This window comes from Chiloscyllium plagiosum, chromosome 1 (genome assembly GCF_004010195.1).
Source record: "Chiloscyllium plagiosum isolate BGI_BamShark_2017 chromosome 1, ASM401019v2, whole genome shotgun sequence".
In the NCBI taxonomy this organism is placed as follows: domain Eukaryota; kingdom Metazoa; phylum Chordata; class Chondrichthyes; order Orectolobiformes; family Hemiscylliidae; genus Chiloscyllium; species Chiloscyllium plagiosum.
The window spans coordinates 13,717,602-13,741,511 of record NC_057710.1 but is presented as its reverse complement, the minus strand read 5'-3'; the positions used below and the strand labels follow the sequence as shown (position 1 = coordinate 13,741,511).

Here is a 23,910-nt window from a genome sequence, read left to right as displayed (position 1 = left end):
TCCCCCACTGACACCTCAGTCACCTGCCCTGCCTTATTTCCCAAGAGTAGGTCAGGTTTTGCACCTTCTCTAGTTGGTACATCCACATACTGAATCAGAAAATGTTCTTGTACACACTTAACAAATTCCTCTCCATCTAAACCCTTAACACCATGGCAGTCCCAGTCGATGTTTGGAAAGTTAAAATCCCCTACCATAACCACCTTATTATTCTTACAGATAGCTGAAATCTCCTTACAAGTTTGTTTCTCAATTCCCCTCTGACTATTAGGAAGTGCATAATACAATCCGTGCATAATACAATCCCAATAAGGTGATCATCCCTTTCTTATTTCTCAGTTCCATCCAAATAACTTCCCTGGATGTATTTCCGGAATATCCTCCCTCAGCACAGCTGTAATGCTATCCTTATCAAGAACGCCACTCCCCCTCTTCTTTTGCCTCCCTTTCTATCCTTCCTGTAGCATTTGGATCGTGGAACATTAAGCTGCCAGTCCTGTCCATCCCTGAGCCATATGTTCCATTACTCTTTCCTCTCCTGTTAATGCTTTCCAAGGCTTACTGTGGGATGACCTGTAAAAGCCCGTGAGTCAGGCAGTTTGAGGTACTCCTCAGGATTCTATGAATATGTTTTGGATGGAACAATACAAGTGGAGATGCCCTGGGAATAACAAGCTTCACATTGTAGTAAGGCAACAATGTCTCCTTTAAACACTATTTCTGCCATTGTCAGCTTATTCTCCTTACCTTTCTCTCTCAATGCTTTGCACATCGTAAATATCTTTCATAGAATTCCTACACTTGGAAACAGACCATTTGGCCCAACAAGTCCATAATGACTACCCAGACTCACCACACCCCTCCTACCTGTAAGCCTGCATTTCCCTTGGCCAATCCACCTAACCTGCACATTTTTGGACAGTGGTAGGAAACCGGAGCAGCTGGAGGAAACCTAGGCAAACGTGGGGAGGATGTGCAAACTTCACACAGACAGTCAGCTGAAGCTGGAATTGAACCTGGGTCCTTGGCACTGTGAGGCAGCAGTGCTAACCACTGAGCCTCTGCACTACCCCAAGCCACCTTTAGAGTGCCGTGTCTTGAAGAAGACACGGCAGCCATTTGTATGGATTGAGACTTAACAAAGAGCAACACAGTGAATGCTGAGTTTCTTTCACCTCATTGGTTGATGGGGAAATAATTGTATTAGCCTGGAATATGGAGTATAACTTCTGTAGTTGATAGCTTGTGGCTTGGATTTGTTTTCTAACTGTTGGAAGTGAAACAGCAGCTTAATTAAGAACCATCTGAATCTGGATCTTCATTAATGACTGAGCTGGGTCATTCTTATTAGAAGCCTATAATCCTTGAACTGAGTACATGCATTTGATGGGTAACAAAGTCTAAATCTTTAAATTGGACAAACCTAATGCATTATACCATTGTTGACATCAAACTAAAATCAACAGTTTCAATTCTGTAGCCTTTCCCGAGGGTTGTAGCTGAAGCTGGACATTCGTTACGTGATCGGGCCGGCCATGTTGTGCTGGAAGCATAACTAAATAGTCAATCTAGTGTGATTTGAGCGGGACTTGTAAGACTGCTGTAGCTAGGCATCTCAAGAAGTGTGACCTACAACAGAGTGCAGCAGTTGAGTGTCTCAACGAGTTAAGCAGAGGAAGGAACAGGACAGGCAACACATAGGCTTTTTGAAGCAAAAAGATACGGCAGAATTGCAAGGCAGCTATTTAGCCAATGATACCCACAGTGGGGTAGGACTATACAATCCTCAAACAAAATAGGCTTAAAGGCGATACAATAGGAAAATTGGCAAACATGACACTTTACTTAAATGCATGCAATATTATTGATTTTGCCTAAACGAAACAGCTCTTTTGAGTCCAGTATTGGCCAGTATCCTAAGCTTTAATGTAAAATAAAAGTCTTTAGGGTTTGGGTGTCATGTCTTTTTTACTTTCTTTTCTTTAAATAGCTTGTGAAATATAAGGTTAATACTGGCATGTATAAAAGAAAATGACAATAAAGAGCAGTGATACTGGATTAATCAATTAATGAAATAAAATATGACAGAAATGCCTGATTGGGTGATGTGTTGCTGCTGAAGCATGTGTATGTTGCTGGACACAAGATGATTAACTGTGAATACATCTGTAGCAAATGTTTGCAGTTCCAACAAATTGGAAGTGAAATCCAAGCTGCAGACATAATGCAGCATCAAGGATGGGAAAGCTCCCTGGACATGTTGCTCCAAAAGAAGTCACTCCCCTTAGGCTAGGTCATTCAAATTTGGTCTATGATCACACAGGTATGGGGACTAGAGAGGTTGCTTTCAAGGAGCCTCAACCCCTGCTACAGAACAACAGTAATGAAATTCTCACAAACTGTAGACCGCACGGAGGTTGAGTGAACCCTGTAACGGTGTTGCACAGAACTATTCAAGTGTGGGGAGACAATGGAAATGTAGCAGTAGTAGGGGACAACAGTAGTCGCTAAAGTCCTAGAAGACGATAGGGCTGCTGTCTTAGGTGAGGTTGAGAAGGTGGGACCTTCATGGTGACCTCAGCGGTGTGCTTTTGCCATTACTCTTCATTGCAAGCCAGATGTCTAGACAATTGAGGGACTAGACACTGTTCTCTGTAGTTGTGGCTCCCAAAGGTTATGTTGCCTGCCCAGTGTCATGACATTTCCTCAAGATGGAGAGAAACTTAGAGTGGCAGGGGCATTTAGTTGTCATCATTGATATTGACATTGTCTGAACTAGAAAGAAGATTCTCCTGAGGGATTTTGAATAGTTCGGGCTTAAGTTGAAAAACAGAACTTCCAAGGTAATGATCTCTGGTTTATTACCTGGGGCACGGGCAAGCTGGCATGGGCAAGTAAGGTTAATGAGTCAAACACGCAGGTGAAAGATTGATGAGGGAGGAATGGGTTTCAGTTCATGGGGCATTGGCACCAGTACTGAGTAGAAGGGAGTCATTCTGGTGTGATGAGCTTCATTTGAACCATGTGAGACCAGCATACTGGCAGATTGAATAACTCAGGCTGTAATCAGAGCTTTAAACTAATGGAGGGACAGTTACTAGACTCAGGATAGGTAACAAAGCAAAAAGATATGGCAGAATTGCAAAACAGCAATGATACTGAGAGTGGGTCAGGACAACTGTACAAATGTAAAAAGAAGATTAGCTTAAAGGGGAAAAAAAGGAAGATGAGCAAAAATTATGCCTCTTTAGTTAAATGCACGCAATATTAGAAAGAAAATAAATGAATTAACAACACAAATAAAGGTTACTGGGTATGATCTTACATATGGCTATCCATTACATCATGGCAAGAAAATCAAATCAAGAAAATAAATATTGAAAGGTATGTGACTTTTTTTGAAAGAACAGGCAGGAAGAAAAGAGTTAAGAGGTAACTTTACTTTAATGAGTTTTTTAAAAAATTCACTCATGGGATAAGGCCATCACTGACTGGGCCAGCATTTATTGCCTATCCCTAATTGCTCAGAGAGCCAATCACATTGCTTCAGTCTAGAGTCACATGTAGGCTAGACCAGGTAAGGATGGCTGTTTCCTTCCCTAAAGGATGTTAGTGAACTATATGGGTTTTTCCTAACAATCAACAATGGTTTTACGGTCATCACCAGACTCTTAATTTTCGATTCTTTTTTAATTAATTCAAGTTCTACCATCTGCCATGGTGGGATTTGAACTCTAGTAACCAGACCATTAGCTGAGTTTCTGGATTAATAGTCCAACAATAATACTCCCTAGATCATCGCTTCCCCAAATAAGTTCAACAGTTAGAAATGATTTATATGATGGATATACGAAATAACAAGGAAAAGACACTGGTGAAAGTAGTCTATAGGTTCCCTAACAATACCTACAATGTAAGAGAGGGAATAATTCAGATGACAATGAGGATTTTTTGAAAAGGAAGAACATTAATCATGGATGACTTTAATCTTCACATTTTTTGGGAAAATCAATATGGCAGAGGTAACCATGAGGAAGTGAGTTTTGGACAGTATTCTGGAACAATATGTTGTGGATCCAACTGGGAATTTAGGAAATGTGTATTGAGACTGGTTTAATAAGTCATCTCAGCGCAGAAGATCTCTTAGAAAACAGTGCCCATAACATGATACATTTAGCTTGAGAGTGAGAAACTTGGGTTGGAAACAACTATGTTAAACTTAAATTAGAGTAACTACAAAGGAAGGCAGGTACAGTTAGCTGAAGTAAACAGGGAAAGTAGTTTAAAAGATATTTAAGAAAAGTGTTCATGATGCAGGATTTTCTTAAAATTCACTTCAGCGAAAAACGTTTAATCAAGTGGATGAAATAGAGTACGAGAGTAAAATTGCAAGGTAAAAGCTTCTGTAAATATGTGAAAAGAAAAAGATTAGTAAAGACAGAAATTACAGTCAGAAGCCAGGGAAATTATAATGAGGAACAAAGAAAAGACAGACGAATTGAACACATCCTTTGGTTCTATCGTCACAACAGACTGCAAATAACCTCTCAGAAACCAAGGGTCTGATGAGATACTGGAATTGAAGGAAATCAGTATTATAAGAAAGTGATGCTGGGAAAATTACTGGAATTAAGGGTTAACAAGTCACTGGGGCCTGCTTTCTAAAGGAAGTGGTGCTAGTAATATTGGATGCACTGGTGGTCATCTTCCAAGATTCTATTGACTCTGAAGCAGTCCTGGCAAATTGGATGATGGCAAATAAAACCCCATTTTTCAAAAAGTGAGGCAAAGGGGGAAAAAAAGGAACATTACAGATCAGTTAGCCTAACAAGAAGTTCGAGAAACAACTAACCACCATCACCTTCTCAAGGGCAACTGTGGATGGGCAATAAATGCTTGCTCGCCAGCAGTGCTCATGTCCCATGAATGGGAAAAATACATTAGTAGCGTAGAAAATGCTGGAGTCCAGGAACATTTGGAAAGTATTAACAGAATTGAACAAAGCCACCCTGTGTTTATGAAAGGCAAATCTACTGGAGTTTTTTTGACAATGTGTGGAGTAAAAAGATAAGGGAAAATCAGTGATTGTGGTATATTGGAGTTTTAGAAGGCTTTTGACAAGGTCCCTCATAAGAGGTTAGTAGAAAAAAATTAAAATGTATGAGATGTGAGTGACTGAGTACTGACTGCCAAACACAAAAAAAGAGAGTGAGATTAAATAAGTCATTCTCCGAGTGACAGAATACCACAAGGATCAGTGCTTGGCCCACAGTTAATCACAATATATTTAAGTAATCTGGAGAAGGAACCTAAATGCAACACTTCCAAGTCTGCTGATAACAAACCTGTGTGAGATTATGTGTTGTGAGGAAGATGCAATTAGTTTTCAAGGTGATTTAGCTAAGTTCAGTGTATGGGAAACCGCATAACATAAGTAGTACAACATGGCTAAATGTGAAATTATATGCTTTGGCGTGAGAAACAGAAAGGTAGAGTATTATTTAAGTATTGGTGAATTGTTTTCTTGAACTACTGCTATCCATTTGGTGCAGGTATACCAAATAGTAAGGGCGTCCTAGGACTCTGAGCCAGTGAGGAAGAAGGATGCCAAGGGATAACCCAATCTTTGTTGATCAAGGAAGTTAAGGATAGTATCAAATTGAAAGAGAAAATATATACTTTTGCAAAGATTATTGATAAATTAAAGGATTGGGTAAATTTTAAAGGCCATCAAAAGATGTCCAAAAAAAGTATAAAATAAGATTAGATTGGATTCCCTACAGCATGGAATTAGGCCCTTCAGCCCGACAAGTCCAAACTGACCCTCAGAAGAGTAACCCTCCCAGACTCATTCCCCTACATTTACCCCTGATTAATTAACCTAACACTATGGGCAATTTAGCATGGCCAATTAACCTGACCTATACATCTTTGGATTGTGGGAGGAAACCACAGCACCTGGGGGAAGCCCACGCAGACACGGGGAGAATGTGCAAACTCCACACAGATAGACAGTCACCTGAGGCTGGAATCAAACTCAGATCTCTGGTGCTATGAGGCAGCAGTGCCAAGTCACTGTGGCATCCACGAGGCTCAAAGATAAATAAATGAGAATAAATGAAAATGAACAATAAGAGCTTCTTTAAATACACAAAAAGGATGAACAGGCCAAATTGAAAATAGATCACTTCAAGTACAGAATGGGATAATAATAATGGAACCATAAGGTGGCAGAGGAGTTGAATAAATACTTTGCATCAACCTTCACACTAAAGGATAATAATAGCATTCTAAAAATACTAAAACAAGGGGCAAATGTGGAGAGGAAAAAATGCAATTACTATAAGTAGAGAAATAGTAATAAGGAAACTAATGACTCTAAAGGCTGATGTGTTCCCTGGACCCGGTGGGCTGCATCCTAGGATACTGAATGTCCTGAAGCACTGGTAGTAATCTTTTGGAATCTTTTTGATTCTGAAAAAGTATTGAAAGATTGGAAAACTGCTAGTGTAATAATTTCATTCAAAAAAAAGGTGTGAAAAGGTAACTGTAGCTTAATAATGATCATTGGGGAAGTGTTAGACTGCATTTACAACTGAATAATACAGATTAACCATGGGCAGCACAGCTTCATTAAAGGGAAATCATGCCTGATAAATTTATTAGAATTGAGGAGAAAAAAAAAATCAGGATTGACAAAGTGGTCCTAGTTAATATACTATACATAGATTTTCAAAAGGTGTTCAATAAGGTACCACATGTAACGCTACTTAATAAAAATGAATGGCATTGGAATAGGGCTACAAGACAGAGAGTTGGAACTAAAAGGGCATTTTTATGATGGCAACTTGTAAATAGTGGTATGCCACAGGGATCTACGTTCAGACTATAATTACAATATACATTAATAACTTGGATATAGGAAATAAAGATACTATCACCAACTTTGAGATGAGACTAAAATAGGTGGGAAGGCAAATGGTGAGGATGACAAGAAGAGTCTCCAGAGGAATATGGACAGGTTAAGCAAGTGTGCAAAAATGTGGCAGATGGAAGATAATGTGGAAAAATGCAAAGTTTGGAGAAGAATGCAGGAGTTGAATGTCTTTTAAATCGAGAAAGTCTGCAAAAAGCTGTAGCACAGAGAGATTTAGGGGTCACAAAAACCGAGCAGCAGTTAACAGGGAAGGCAAATGGACCGTTAGCTTTTAGTTCAAAGGGAAACAAGTATAAACAGAGGGGAGTTGTCCAAAACTATATGAGGCAATAGTCAGAACATAGCTGGAATATTGTGAACAGCCTGCGTCCCCTTATATAAGAAAAGATACACTTGCATTGAAGGCAGGTTCATTATGTTCGTTCTGGGAATGGAGAGATTTTCTTATGAGGACAGGATGAGTAGGTTAAGCATCTACTCTTTGGACTGAGAAGAATGAGAGAAGACATTATTGGAACATATAATATTCTTATCGGGCTTGACAGGGTAGGTGCAGAGAGATTATTTCCTTTGTGATAAAGTCCATGACCAGAAGGAAAAATTTCAGACTAAGGGGCCATCTATTTAAGACAGAGAAGGGGAAGAATTTCTACTCTCAGAGGGTCGTGAATCTGTGGAATTCTCCATTACAGATGGATGTATTGTCAATTGTACTCAATGCTGAGAAAGACAACATTTCTATCAGTAAGGGAGTCAAGAGTTATGAGGAAAAGAGAGAAAGTGGAAGTGAGGATTATCACATCAGCCATGATTTAATTGAATAGCAGATCAGACTTGATGGATCAAATCACCAACTTCTGTTCCCACAGCTTATGTATGGCCTTATATTCTGGGAGCAACACCATCTTTTCACCCCTGAATAAAGATGATCAAAACTGTTAACCTCATCATCATGAGAAAGAAAATATACTGTGTGTAAATTTTAAATTGTGTGGAAATTTAAACCTGTGGGATGATTTCAAACTAATGGCAGCAACTGGATGAGTACAACAGAATCAAATTAGCTGGAAACATGTTTATGACTGATGCCAAGAAGATTTTCCTTCAAAAAAGGATCACTGCTTGGAATTAATCCCCAGATAAGACAGTAGAATCAAAAACACTGGAGTAATTTTAAAAACAGATGACATGACAGGAAATTGTGGGGTCTTTGAGAGTACAAATATACTTCATTTGTTACAGTGAGGTAAAGGGCCTGCTCATCTGTGTCTATCTTGTGATAAAGTTAAAAATCACATAACACTAGGTTATAGTCCAACAGGTTTACAGTGTAACCCTTTTGCTATGAATTCTGTGTTGTATGGTCATGTTATACAACCACCTGATGAAGGAGCAGCGCTCTGAAAGCTAGTGCTTACAAATAAATCTGTTGGACTGTAACCTGGTTTTGTGTGATTTTTAACTTTGTCCACCCAGTCCATCACCGGCACCTCCAAATCATATCTTGTGATAAGTCACTATTATCAGAACAATAATTGAAATGAGAGCTGTAAAGGTGACACGATCACCACTATTGCTTTGTGGACATAATGTATCGGAGTGAGGCCATTTAGCTCATTATTCTCAACGTTGTTTCTGAGCTTGATGAATTTAGTTACCCTTCTGAGGCGATGCCTGGATAGTATTCTTGCTGGATGGCTAATATAGAGACCCAGGTAATGTCCTGGGGACCTGGGTTCAATGTCTCATGGTGGAATTTGAATTCAATAAAAGTCTGGAAATAAGAGTAGATGAAACCATATCAAGAAAAATCCATCTGGTTCACTTTTGTCTTTTAGGGAAAGAAACTGACATCCTTGCCTGGTCTGGCCAACATGTGACTCCAGATACACAGCAATGTGGTTGATCCTTAAGTGCCTTCTGGGATGGATATTAAAAATACTGAACTAGCCAGCGATACCCTCGTCCCATGAATGAATTGTTAAAGTAAGGATTCTATAAAAAGCTTCAGCGTAGTGGATTAGACATGGGAAAATGGTTGTCACAACCTCGCAGTTTAATCATAGGGTGCATTAATGTCAAAGTCAGGCAAGAATAGGTTCGGATATGGCTGCAGTGCCTGAATTAAATAGCTGTTGCCATATTCATTATACTCAATAGCTGCTACACATTTTCAGTTATGCTGGAAAATATTATCGACTTTTGTTATCCTTATTCTTTAAAACACTGATCTGTAATAGCTTTAAAGAGGGTTGTCATGGCTGAGATGGGAGGAGAATGTAAAGGTACTTTTATCTGTGTTCAGCTTGTTGCACACGTCGTGTAAGGTCATCGATTCGAACGTTTTTCAGGTACAGAAGATGCTCAAGTCGGCGAACTTTCACCTGAAGTATCTGAAACAGAATATCCAGACTAAATTTAAACAGCTGGACTGACACCATTTCAGATCTGCTCTGACATTATCCGAACAAACAGTGACTACACTTCAAAAAAAGTATTGATTTTTAGCAACATGCTTTGTAGTTTCTTCTGGTTGTGGAAGTACAGACGCCTCGCATCCCGGTAATGATCTCCTACAAACCTCTTCCCTCAGACAGGAGATACAGAAGCCTGAACACACACACCAGCAGGTTCAGGAACAGCTTCTTCCTGGCCATTATTAGACCAATGAATGGACTCTCTAGCCTCAAATAATGCTGATCTTGCTGATGTTGATCTTGCCTAGTGCCTGCCCTGTGCAATGAAACCTATATCCTCCAAGTGTTTTTCACTTTATGACCTGTAAATCCTTGCTTACTATGATCTGCCTGTATTGCTTATAAACAAAACTTTTCACTGTACTTAGACACATGTGAAAATAAATAAATCAAATATCAGACAGAACTGAAAATCTCCCTTTACTTCTCTAGTAATGGAGGAAAGATTTATATAGCTGAACTTACATCCACTGGAGGACACTGAATAAGACATGTGATGAACAGGGGAATAAATAGACAGGTATGTATTTGGTCAACTTTTAATAAAGTAAAGCAAAAGAAATACTTGCAGTTGTGTAAATAAAAACAGAAAATGCTGGAGAACCTCAGCAGGTCTGACAGCATCGCTGGACAGAAAACTAAAGCTAATAATTCAAGTCTGATATGACTCTTCTTCAGATCACAGGAGTTCCGGCACCTAAGATTACTAAAAGTTGTAGAAAAAAGATGGGTAGATAGAGAAAAATCATTTCAAAGTGAAACTGGATGGGCTTTTGAGACCTGAGTGCCCTTGTATACCAGTCACTGAAAAGTAGGCATGAAGATGCATCAGGTGGTGAAGGAGGCAAATGGTATGCTGGAATTCAGAGTGAGAATACAGAAGCAGAGATGTCATGCTGCAATTGTACAGTGCCTTGGTGAGACCACACTTGGGGTATTGTGTGCAGTTTTAGTCTCCAAATCTATGAAAGGGTGTTCTGGCTATGAAGGGTGTGCAGAAAAATGTTTACCAGATGGATTATTGAGATAGCAGGACGTGAAGAGAAATTATTTAATCTATATCTATATAATCAGATAGGACTATAATCACTGAGATTCTGGATCAGTGGTGCTGGAAGAGAAACCAGATTCTGGATCAGTGGTGCTGGGTCTAGTAGAATGAGAGGGGATCTCATAGAAAATTCTCATGGGAGTAGACAGGGTAGATACAGGAAGGATATTCCTTATAACTTGGGAATCCAGAACAAAGGCCACAGTTTAAGGATATGAGCTAGGTTTTTAGGATTGAAATGAGGAGAAATTTCTTCACCCAGATACCTGTGGAATTCTCTGTCATAGAAAGTGGCTGAGGTCAAAATATTCAATGTTTTCAAAAGGAGTTAGATAGGCATAGTTCTTAGGGCTAAAGAGATAAAAGGGCATGAGGAGAAATTGAGAACACGGTACGGGATAAGAGGTGAGGAGGAATTTCTTTTCTCAGAGGGTAGAGAATCTGGAACAAAAACAGAAATGCTGGAAAAACTCAACACATCTGGCAGAACACAGAATTGATGCTTTGGCTAGGAAATTTCCCCTTTCCCCTACCCTAATTTTTTTTATGCAGAAGATAGGGTAGGGGAAAGGGGTAAGGTGTAAACAACAGGTAGAGATAGAGCCCAAAGACAGAAGCACAGTTGGACAGACAAAAGGTTGGATAATGATCAGCCTAAGAGATTGGGGACTAATGGTGGCCAACAATGGACTATGTGTAATTGGGGGAGGCAATGGCCTAGTGGTATTATTGCTGGACTGTTAATCCAGAGACCCAGGTCATGTTCTGGGGAGCTGCGTTTGAATCCTGTCATGGCAAATGGTGGAATCTGAATTTTTTTAAAAATCTGAAATTAAGAGTCTAATGATGACGATGAATCCATTGTCAGTTGTCAGGAAAAGCCCATCTCGTTCACTAGTGTCCTTTAGGGAAGGAAACTGCCACTATTTCAGAACCAGAGGAATGTTGTTGACTCTTAACAATTAGGGATTGGCAATAAATGCTCGCCTAGACAGTGATGCCCTCAACCCGTGAATGAATTTTTAAAAAATAGCAAACCATCTGATAACAAGACGCAATGTGTGGGGTTGGGATAAGGGCGTGGGAGAGCTCAAACCCTGAAACTGTTGAACTCAATATTGAGTCCAGAAGGCTGTAGAGTTCCCAAACTGAAAATGAGGTGCTGTTCTTCCAGCTTGTGCTGAACTTTGCTGGAGCACTGTAGCAAGCCTGAGACAGAGATTTTGTTCGGGGAATATGATGGTGTGGTAAAGTGGCATGCAACTGAAGCTCAGGGTCTTTTTTATGAAGTGGTCACCCAGTCTACGCTTCGTTTCCCCAATGTACAGGAGACCAGTGACTGCAGCAGACTAGATTGAATGAAGTGCAGGTAAAGCGCTACTTCACTTGGAAGGTATGTTTGGGGCCTTGGATACTGAGGAGGGAGGGAGTAAACAGGCAGGTATTACACCTTCTGCCATTTAGGGGAAGGTGCCATGAGCCCTGGGGGTTGTTGAGAGTGAAGGATGAGTGGACCAGGGTATCCTGGAGGGAATGGTCCTTGTGGAAGGCGAACAAGGGAGGGAAGGGGAATGTGTGTCAGGTGGTGGCATCTCACTGGAGATGGTAGAAATAACAGCGAATGAGCCTTTGGATGTGGAAGCTGGGAGGGGTGGTAGGTGAGTACAAGGGGGACCCTTTTGCTGTTGAGGAAGGAAAGAGAGGAGGTGAGGGCTGAAGTGTGGGGGATGGGTCAGACTTAGCTGAGGGCTCTGTTAACAATGGTGCTAGGAAATTCTCGTTTGAGGAAGGAGGAGGTCTCTTGTCGAAGTTGGCATCATCAGAACAGATGCGACAGAAATGGAGAAACTGACAGAATGAAATAGAGTTTTTACAGGAAGCAGGGTGTGAGCATTTGTAGTCAAGGTAGCTATGGAAGTTGGTGGGCTTGCAGCGGATATTGACAGCCAGCCATATCCCCAGAAATGAAAACATAGATGTCGAGGAAGGGGAGGAGTCAGAAATGGACCAGGTGAGGGTGAGAGCAGGGTGGAAATTGGAAAGGTTTATCAATTTTGCTTCCAATTCCGGATGAGAGAGGAAAGCAGCAACAATGATATCATCGATATATCAGAGGAAGAGTTGTGGTGGGGGCCAGGACAGGGAATGTTCCACGTGCCCCACATAGAGACAGTCAACACTGGGCCCCATGTGCATACTAATGGCCATCCATCTGACCTGAAGAAAATGAGAGATGTTAGAAGAGAGGTTAGGCAAAAGTGAGGACTGCAGATGCTGGAAACCAGAGTCTACATTACAGTGGTGATGGAAAAGCACAGCTGGTCAGGCAGCATCCGAGGAGCAGGAAAATCGACATTTCAGGCAAAAGCCCTTCATCAGGAATGGAGGCAGGGTGGAGAGATAAATGGAGGTGGGGGGGAGCTGGGGAGAAGGTAGCAAAGAGTACAGCAGGTGAATGGAGGTGGGGATGGAGTTAATAGGTCAAAGGGGAGGGTGGAGCAGAGAAGTAGGAAGGGAGATTGGCAGGTAGGATAGGTCATGAAGACGGTGCTGAGCTGGAAGTTAGGAACTGAGGTAAGGTGGGGGGGGAGGGGAAATGAGGAAACTGATGAAGTCCACATTGATGCCCTGTGGTTGGAGTGTTCCAGGGCGGAAGATGAGGTGTTCTTTCTCCAGGCGTCAGGTGGTGAGGGAGCAGCGGTAGAGGAGGCCCATGACCTGCATGTCCTCGGCAGAGTAGGAGAGGGAGTTGAAATGTTGGGCCACAGGGTGGTGGGGCTTATTGGTGTGGGTGTCCCGTAGATGTTCCCTAAAGTGCTCTGCGAGGAGGTGTCCAGTCTCCCCAATGTAGAGAAGACAACAGATACAATAAATGACATTGGTGGATGTGTAGGTGAAACTTTAATGGATGTGGAAGGCTCCTTTGGGGCCTTGGATGGAGGTGAGGGAGGAGGTGTGGGCGCAGGCTTTGCAATTCATGTGGAGGCAGGGGAAGGTGCCAGGACAGGAGGGTGAGTTGTTGGGGGGGCATGGACCTGACCAGGTAGTCACGGAGGGAACGGTCTTTGCAGAAGGCGGAAAGGGGTGGGGAGGAAATATATCCCTGGTGGTGGGGTCCGTTTGGAGGTGGCGGAAATGTCGGCAGATGATGCAGTTTATGCGAAGGTTGCTAGGGTGGAAGGTGAGGATTTATCTTAGAACAGAAGTTGTTGAGGGTGAGGATGAGCTCGGCCAGGCGGAAGTGGGTGGTAGAGGATGGTTCAGGCCTTTGTTCCAGGAAGAAGCAGAGAGCCCTGAGGTCATCATAATGGGGGAATGACCATGTAAATGAATTGCATGTCCGTGGTAAAGAGGAGACAGCTGGAGCCTGCAAACTGGAAATTCCGGAAGTGACGCGAAGTGTCAAGGGAATCGTGAACGTAAGTGGGAAGAGACCGGACAAGGAGAGTAAAAATCAAGTCAGGGTAGTGAATCTGGTATTCTTTGCCAGAGAGGGCTATGACTCCTAGAGTCCTCACAGTGTGGAAACAGACCATTTGACCCAACAGGTCCACGCTGACCCTCTGAAGTGTATCCCACCAGACCCTTTCCCCTAATTTACATTTACCCTTGACTAATGCACCTAACCTACACATCCCTGAACACTATGAGCAATTTAGCATGGCCAATTCATCTAACCTGCACATCTTTGGACTGTGGGAAGAAACAGGAGCACCCGGAGGAAACCCACGCAGACATAGGGACTCCACACAGTCGCCTGAGGCTGGAATCAAACCTGGGATCCTGGCGCTGTGAGGCAGCAGTGCTAACCACTGAGCCACTGTGTCAAGTCATTAAATATGTATATTCAGTGCTGAGGTAGACATATTTTTAAATCAATAAGGGAATCAGGGGTTATGGGGAAAAGCCAGAGAAGTAGATATGAAGATTATGAGATCAGCCATATCTTATTGAATAATACAGCAGATCCAATGAGCGGAATGGCCTTTATCTGTTCCCATGTTTTGTGGTTATGGTCTAAATAAACTTGTAGGTCACATGAGTAGGGAAATAAAAACTGATTGAATTGCTCTAAAGAGAGCTGGAATGGACTCAACGTACTGAATTCTTCTTTGCTGTACAGTAAAACTGCCTTTATTGTCATGTACACTTGAATGAGTGCAGTGAAAAGTTTGTAGTGTCGCCTCTCAGTGCCATCTTAGGTACAGATACTTGAAGTGTTGTTACAGTGTAGAAAAATAGTTTAGCATGGGAACAGTGTTTAAAAGTCCAGAATGATAAAAGTGACCATAAGTACTTTTAGTTCCAGTCCATCTCCAACACAAGTCAGTGCCGTCCTGCCCCAGAACATGAGGCCACACTACCCCACATGCCAGCCTCCGTCCAGGACTCGCTCCAGGACTCGACTGTGCTCGCTCTGCTCCGGGAATCAGCCTGCTCACTCCACTGTGGGACACGACCCGTGCTCGCTTCTCCGCTCCAGGAATCAGCCTGCTCACTCCGCTGTGGGACACGACCCGTGCTCGCTCTGCTGCTCTGGGAATCAGCCTGCTCACTCCGCTGTGGGACACGACCCATGCTCGCTCTGCTGCTCTGGGAATTAGCCTGCTCACTCCACTGTGGGACACGACCCATGCTCGCTCTGCTCCGGGAATCAGCCTGCTCACTCCGCTGTGGGGCTTGACCCATGCTCGCTTCTCCGCTCCTGGAATCAGCCTGCTCACTCCTGCTCACTCCGCTGTGGGACACGACCCGTGCTCGCTCTGCTGCTCTGGGAATCAGCCTGCTCACTCCGCTGTGGGACACGACCTGTACTCGCTCTACTCCAGGAATCAGCCTGCTCACTCCACTGTGGGGCTTGACCCGTGCTCGCTCTGCTCCAGGAGTCAGCCTGCTCACTCCACTGTGGTGCTCGATCCGAGCTCGCTCTGCCTCTGCTCCGGGAATCAGCCTGTGAATCATCCTGCTCGCTCAACCACAGCCCACACACTCTGCTCCCGCCTGGGCTTTGGCCACGACATGTCTCCCTCGACTCCACTCTCCCAGTAGGGCAGGGCAGTGAAACATTAGGTTGGGGGATGGGGGTGCGGTGTGACGACAAAGAGAAGAAAAAAGGAAAGGAAAAGGAACTGGTGAGCAGATAAGCTCCATCTGCAGCGCCCTACTTTGCTGCCATCTTGAAATGCTGGTTATGACTCTATTATTCCGTGGCTCAGTGGTTAGCGCTGCTGCCTCACAGCGCCAAGGATCTGGGTTAGATTCCACCCTCAGGCCACTATCTGTGTGGAGTTTGCATATTCTCCCCATGTTTGCGTGTGTAAGGTATAGGGTTAAATTGTGCAGAATAAGGTGTTGCTTCTGCAAAAGTTTACATTATAAAATTAGGCTGCACATGCCAATACTAAACAGTGAGAAGTGAAAACAGGTAGAATTATCTATGACTACTAGGGCAGAGCAACCGTGTAGCAGGATGTACCAGGCATAGGAAAACAGAAGAAGCGAAAACAGATAGAATTATTTATGACTAATAGGGCAGAGTGACCATGTAGCGGGATGTACCAGTAACAGGAGAATAGTGTGCCAGTCTCAGGAGGGATGTGGCCAACGGATGGAGTTTAGTTTGGCAGGATGATCGCACGAAGACAGCAAACTATGGCAGGATAGTCGCATATAAGGAATGAGATAAATAACAGTAAGGGGCGACAGGCTTAGAGTAATGGGAGAAGTAAACAGAGTTGGAGAGAAGCTAGACAAAGGTGGAGTGAAGCTAGAGCTTGTGATAGGCTACACGCTACAGCAAAAGTAACCAATGGGGTGGAAGGGGAGAACCGAGAGACACAGCTAAACAGCATAAATCAGTATATAACCCTCAGATCGGGGTGCTTACTCGTTAGGCACCTGTTCTTGCAAGTACGTATCAATAAAATTCGCTGCTTCAGAATTTGACTCGGACTGAAATTTATTAATATGAGAGTTTTGTTTCTCACAATGTGGGGGCTCGTCCGGGATATCCATCATCACCAGCAGGGTGGGCACCGTCGATGGCTGGGAAGACGCATCCCATTCCTTTTAGAACGGTCCAGTGTTCCTCCAGGGTTCCCTTCTGGTTGACTGATTGAGATCCGATGAGAGTCTATCTGAACCAAGCAAAAGTAAGTAGGCACAGGGAGCCAGGCAACTCCGTGCATGGTCCAAGGTAGGGAAATTGACTGTTAAGTACTGCCTTGGTGGCTGGGATTGAGTTCTAGTAGTTAATAAGTGTCTAACAAAGGAACTCAATATGGGCTGTGCCGAGGGTAAAGTAAAAGCCTCCGGAAAAAAAAATGGAAATGGAGGCGGGGCCCCTGACAACATACCTCCAGAAAGTCCGTTGGGCAGGATGTTGTGGAATTGGAAAAATAATACTTACACAAGGGGAAGAGATAGCAAAAAGATGATTAAATATTGTTGCCTTGTATGGACTTAGGAATCCATTCTTCGTCCCGCCGTCTTCTGGCCAAAGTACGGGTTGGATGAAGACTATGTTTGTAATTATTTGAATTTATATGTCAACAGAAAACCGCCTTTCAGTCAGAAGGGATCAGATTATGCTTAGTGTTGGAAGGGCTAGTAGCTGAAGGGCTACTGAGGGCACACTTTGTAACTAAATCATGGCCAGACATCAAAAGAAAATTCTGAAAATAGATGAGCAGAGTGAGAAATCACTTGATGAATTGTTAAGAGATGCACAGGAAGTGTTTGTAAAGAGAGAGGATGAGAAGCAAAAGCATAAGGCAAAAATGATGGTAGCCACGGTTGACGAAGTAGTCAAGAAAAGAATCGAATCAGTGACTAGCAAACAGAGTGGAGGTGGCAGCATGTAAAACATAGAGGAAGGGGTAGAGGATGAGGAGGACCTTTCGTAGGGTCCAGTCAACAGGGACAAGGACAGAGGTGGAGACCCCAATAAGCAGGATGTTACATCCAGAAAAAAAATTCAAAAGATAGAGGGGTAGAGCAAGAAGCCTCTAGAGTTGTTGTTGCGGGAAGCTCAAAAAGTGTCTGTGAGATACTGTGTGTGTGTGTGTGTGTGTGAGTGAGAGAGAGAGAATGGGCGGCACGGTGGCACAGTGGTTAGCACTGCTGCCTCACAGCGCCAGAGACCCGGGTTCAATTCCCGCCTCAGTTGACTGACTGTGTGGAGTTTGCACGTTCTCCCCGTGTCTGCGTGGGTTTCCTCCGGGTGCTCCGGTTTCCTCCCACAGTCCAAAGATGTGCAGGTCAGGTGAATTGGCCATACTAAATTGCCCGTAGTGTTAGATAAGGGGTAAATGTAGGGGTATGGGTGGGTTTCGCTTCGGCGGGTCGGTGTGGACTTGTTGGGCCGAAGGGCCTGTTTCCACACTGTAATCTAATCTAATCTAAAAAAAAAGCTGTACAGAAAGTTTAACCCTTTGTGATTCGGTTTGAATGCACATTTGTTTGTTGGTGATTGAATGTTTATGCTTTGTTCCCTGGAGCTTGAGATCCCGGACTGTTTTTGAATCTGATTTCTAGTATGGAAATTTAACATGATTTCTTTTAAGGTTAAGGATTTTACAGTGATTATGAAATAAAATGTTAACTCCTGATCTTTTTACAGGTCATGACTGCCTTACTATCAGTTTCTAACTAATCTCTTTTATCCTTACATAAAAGTGATTTCAAATCAGCTTAATACGGAGAAAATAACATGATAACTTTTTTTGTGCTTCAGACTTATTTGTTTTCACTTAATTTTAAGCTGTAGCTTTATTCAGAAAGTTCCCTCCCTCAATGACAGTTGAAGTTTCAGTTCAACATTAGATTGTAATAAATCAATCCTATGGTTAATATCTGTGACCTTAGATTCGGCCATTATTCATGCGTTAAGTTTTTTTTTAACTTGAATAGACAAATCCTTTTAAGACACCTCTGGTTATTTCACGAACTATAGCATTGTAATTGAGCAGTGACTGATCTGGACTACTTAAGAAAACTAATTTTGGATTTAAATTAAGGGACTAAAACCGGGTAATAATAGTGGATCTCAAAGTTCGGAACTGTATGCATTTTACATTTTAAATATTAAATACTGAATAAATGAATTTATAATATATAAATATATATTTACAAGTAAGATTCCAAAATATATAGTTAGGAACAGGCTTTAAAGTTAGACAAGCGTAAATTGATACATTGGAATTTGAAGCTATAGGGAGCAAGAAATATTGCAATATTTCTTAAAAAAAAAAGGTTTAAACAAAACATTGGGTGATGATGAATATTTGAAGCTATAGGGAGCAAGAAATATTGCAATATTTCTTAAAAAAAAGGTTTAAACAAAACATTGGGTGATGATGAATGGTCATTAGGTAGTCCTAAAGCTGTTCAATTGGTTAAATTGGGTCAGCAATTAATCTGGCAACGTAACATGGGAGTGGGAATGAAAGAGTTAATTGGACTATGGCGACAGTTTTATAGACAATAGGTGCAGGAGTAGGCCATTCTGCCCTTCGAGCCTGCACCACCATTCAATATGATCATGGCTGATCATTCCTAATCAGTATCCTCTTCCTGCCTTATCTCCATAACCCTTGATTCCACTATCTTTGATAGTCCCGCTATTCCAGGAATTGACCTCGTGAACCTACGCTGCACTCCCTCAATAGGCAGAATGTCTTTCCTCAAATTTGGAGACCAGAACTGCACACAGTACTCCAGGTGTGGTCTCACCAGGGCCCTGTACAGCTGCAGAAGCACCTCTTTGCTTCTAAACTCAATTCCTCTTGTTGTGAAGGCCAGCATGCTATTAGCCTTCTTCACTTCCTGCTGTACCTGCATGCTTGCCTTCATTGACTGGTGTACAAGAACACCCAGATTTCTCTGTACTGCCCCTTTACCCCTTTTGTGAAGAGACGCACGAAGAATCATTTTTGCGCTCATGACAAGATACTGTCACCAAACTGGGGATTGAATTAACTGCAAATGGTGCTATGGAATCTGTTGACGTTTTTAAAAATGAATGCGCTTGAGCAAAACAATTACAGAAACAGAATGAGAAGTCACAAGTGACTGGTAAACAAACAGAACTACGCAATTACAATTTCTAAAATGTTTTAGCCACTTGTTGCGTTTCCACCCTGAATTACAGATAATGATTATTTTATTTATATAATATATATATAATTAATATTTATAATATATCAATTGTATTAACCGGAATAAATATTAATTGACAGGATTCCTTCACACTCTCTCAGTGACCTGTCATGTTGATTCATAGCTAATTTAAAACATAGCAGCATTAATTTGTTGTTAATTAAAGAATGGAAAGCTACATTACTGGCCAGAGTGTGTGCAGACAGTGGCAGCAACAGCCTTATTGGTAGAGGAGAGTCGGAAACTTACTTTTGGGGGAGCCTTAATAGTCAGCACCCCGCATCAAGTATGGACCATATTAAATCTGAAAGCAGGGTGGTAGCTTACGGACTCTAGAATTCTAAAATATGAAGCAATTCTAATAGAGAGGGATGACCTTACATTGATCATATACATTTGTCCGAATCCAGCTACCTTTCTCTGGAAAGGGGAGGATGAAGCTCCCTCAGACCCAGAACATGACTGCCTCGACATTATAGAATATCAGACTAAAGTAAGAATGGACCTTAGAGATATCCCTCTACATGCAGGGGCCAGGCTGTTCATTGATGGGTCCTCCAGAGTGATTGAAGGTAAAAGACACAATGGATATGCACTAGTGGATGGAATAGAGGGAACTGTTATTGAGGATAGTTGACTACCCAATGATTGGTCAGTGCAGACTTGCAAACTTTATGCACTAGGAAGGGCCCTTAAGACCTTGGAAGGCAAAGAAGGAACTGTATACACAGATTCTAAGTATGCCTTCGGGGTGGCACACATTTGGGAAGATGTGGCAGGAGAGGGGACTGATGAACAGTAGGTGTAAAGAACTCGCTCATGAGGAATTGGTAAAGCAAGTATTGGAATCCCTTTCATTGCCAAAGGAAATAGCGATAGTCCACATAAATGGACATCAGCAGGGAAATTATCCCGAAGCAAAGGGAAATAGATTGGCGGATGAAGTTGCTAACGAGGCAGCTCTGAACCCTCAACCTGCTAAAATATAGATCTTGGTACCGATGGTGCAGGAACTTGGGGGGAGACCGATATTTAGCGCTAAGGAAAAGAGAGAGTTAGAAGAACTAGGAGCTATACAGACAATAGAGGGGCGCTGGATGCTACCCGATGGCCGGGAGATGCTAAATAAGATGATGATGGCTGTCTTACACCAGGGGAGTCTCTGGGGAGTGCAAGCAATGTGTGATTTGGTCTTAAGGAAATATGGATGCAAAGGGATCTAGACGATAGCCAAACAGATATCCGAGGGATGTATAACATGCAAGAAAATCAACAAGAAGGTATTAAGGAAACAAGTCCCAGGAGGGAGAGAACCTGGGCTCCGACCATTTCAGAGCATTCAAGTAGATTATACCTTATTACCCCGAGTGGGAAGACTGAGGTATATGTTGGTAATGGTTGATCACCTATCTGTATGGGTGGAGGCGTACCCTTTAGCCAATGCCACCGCAAGTGGGGTGTCCAAGATAATACTTGAACACATAATCCCCAGATATGGGATAGTGGAATGCATAGATTCAGATCAGGGAGCTCATTTTACTTCCAGGGTACTCCAGGGAGTAATGAAGGGGTTAGGTATCTCCTGGGAGTTCCACATCCCCTGGCACCCACCTTCATCAGGAAAGGCTGAGAGAATGAACAAGACACTCAAGAAGCAGTTATCGAAATTAGTAGTAGAAACCAGACTCCTTTGGACTAAGTGTTTAACTATAGCCCTTTTGCGACTGCGGACAGCCCCAAGGAAAGATATGGGGCTGTCCCTTTATGAGATATTGTTTGGCCTGCCCTATCTGGGAATGAAAGGGGAACTGCCAACCCTGGAGACTAAAGATCTGTTCCTAAAGAAGTATATACTGGGCTTGTCCTCTTTGTCTTTTCTTAGGAAACAAGAATTACTGGCACAGACTCCGCCCCTTGAATTTGCCGTTCATCCCATCCGGCCGGAAGATTGGGTCCTAATTAAGTCATGGACAGAAACTAAATTGCAACCAGATTGGGAGGGGCCAAACCAGGCTCTTTCGACTACTGAAACGGCGATACACACGGCGGAGAAAGGCTGGACTCACTACACCAGGATTAAAGGGCCGGTGGAATCCCCGGTTAAGAAAGAAGTATGGACAGCCGAATCGATCGAAACTCAGACTCAAAAGACTTTAAGTAACTGATTTTTATGCGGACGTGGGATAGTTTCTTTTTGATATCTATATATTGTATTGCATATTAAATCTCGCAGTCCTTCAATACAATTATAGGATGCTGGGGACGCTTAGGGTTACCATATTAGTCTTCTTAGTATTGGGATTTTGTCAAACGATGCTGTCACCTCCATATTTGTTATTAATGGCCCCTGAGTCTGAATATCCGCAAGTAATAGAAGTCGATGCTTGCAGTCTAATAGAATGCACAGATGTAAAGTATAAGAGGGAGTATATTTCCTCCGAAATCCTTCTTAAGACCCTACTGGACACAAGGTATGGTTAGCAAAAATCTGGCACCTGGCATCACTATCCATAGGGCCCCCTTTTGCCCAGCCTTAGACTGTCCTGACAGAAAGTGCCATACGATATATCTCACCATCAAAAATACCTCCTCTGAAGACTCCCTTCCCCGTAAAAACGGGTCTCAACTCCTTAGTAACGATTTAAAGATATGATTTGGAATGCCGGTGTTGGACTGGGGTGTACAAAGTTAAAAATCACACAACAGGTCCAACAGGTTTAATTGGAAGCACACTAGCTTTCGGAGCGATGCTCCTGATCACCTGATGAAGAAGCGTCGCTCCGAAAGCTAGTGTGCTTCCAATTAAACCTGTTGGACTATAACCTGGTGTTGTGTGATTTTTAGATTTAAAGATAGTAATGGCTGCCACTGGGAAGTGTCTTTCGGGCTGCTGTTTCCGAATTGCCGTAGGAAACAGAAAATGAGCCAAACAATTTGATAATAAGATACATCCTTTTGCCCCTCCCAATGACCCAAGGTGGTAAAAATTATAGAGGTGAAGGACTTGAAGCAGACCATTGAAATAGAAACTGGATACGGGGACGCAAATGCCTGGGTTGAATGGGTAAAGTACACTGTTAAAACTCTGAATGAAAGCAATTGCTCTGCATGTGCCTCCGGTAGACCAGTTGCCCACATAGTCCCCTTTCTGCTCGGGTGGAACCAAAACAGGAAGGGAATGGAATGTATGATAGCCCTGTATCAGGGTAAGATTGCATGGAATGATAGGAATTGTATATCCCCATCTCAAATATTCCCTCCCTTGGAGAAGACAGATTTGAAAGCTCCCCCCACCCCCGTTTTTGAACACAGTTGGGAATCACACATCGTGTATAAGCCGACGGGGTCAAATCGGTCCAGAGACTTGGGGGAGCTGAGGTTATGTATAGAAACTCAGAATGATACCGAAACGGACAAAGGAGGGAACTACTCAGCACTCCGGGTTCCCCGGATGGATCTCTGGTGGTACTGTGGAGGCAGAATATTGTGACCTACCCTACCTCCTGACAGGAGAGGGATATGTGCAATTGGCAATCCCATTCACCTTGGCATTTGAGAAGGAGAAGGTGGTAGTAACAAAGAATGAGAGGAGTAAAAGGTCGTTATTAGATACTTCCTTTGATGATAGGTTTCGACTCTATAGGAGTTCCTAGAGAGGTCCCCGATGAGTTCAAGGTCCACAACCAGATTGCAGCAGGCTTTGAATCGGCCCTATTTTGGTAGGTAATGGTCAACAAGAATGAATTGGATAAACTATATTTTTTTATACAACCAGCAAAGATTCATCAATTACACTAGAGATGCAGTCAAGGGTATTTCCGAGCAACTTGATGCAACCAGCAGAATGCCCTGGGAAAACAGACTGGCCTTAGATATGATCCTAGCTGAAAAAGGGGGTGTATGTGAGATGTTAGAAGGTAGCTGTTGTACCTTTATTCCAAATAATACAGCACCTGATTGGTCAATCTCTCGTACCTTACGAGGATCGACCATCTTGGTGGAAGAATCGGCTGAGAATTCAGGAGTGGACACATCACTCACGAGATGGCTGGAATCATGGTTTGGGAAATGGAAGGGAGTGGTAGTCTCCATCCTCACCTCCCTGATAGTGGTAGAAGGCGTACTGACAGCAATTGGCTGTTGTATCAGGCCTTGTGTACGGGGGGGCGGTTAACCCAGCGGCTAATTGAGACGGCCTTGGCAAAACAAATGCCTCTAAAAGGTAATCAGGCAGAGGAACTCAACCTCTTGAACAATGAGGGGATGGGTGACCTTAAGGAATTAGC

The 23,910-nt window shown here is 42.8% G+C and overlaps 1 protein-coding gene across 2 annotated transcripts in view; it reads right to left on the bottom strand.

The window, feature by feature from the left end:
- Window positions 1–8,911: 8,911 nt before the first annotated feature.
- The window catches only part of LOC122553576 (sperm flagellar protein 1-like), a 78,628-nt gene continuing 63,629 nt past the window's right edge, over window positions 8,912–23,910 (bottom strand). The window contains exon 8 of one of the 2 annotated variants that reach the window (XM_043697635.1): window positions 8,912–9,330. In XM_043697635.1, the coding sequence (XP_043553570.1) occupies window positions 9,229–9,330 (102 nt within the window). In that variant the 3' untranslated portion in view covers window positions 8,912–9,228. Of the gene's footprint in view, window positions 9,331–16,217; window positions 16,599–23,910 lie in introns of those variants that run through there. The other variant, XM_043697731.1, reaches the window with a different exon arrangement.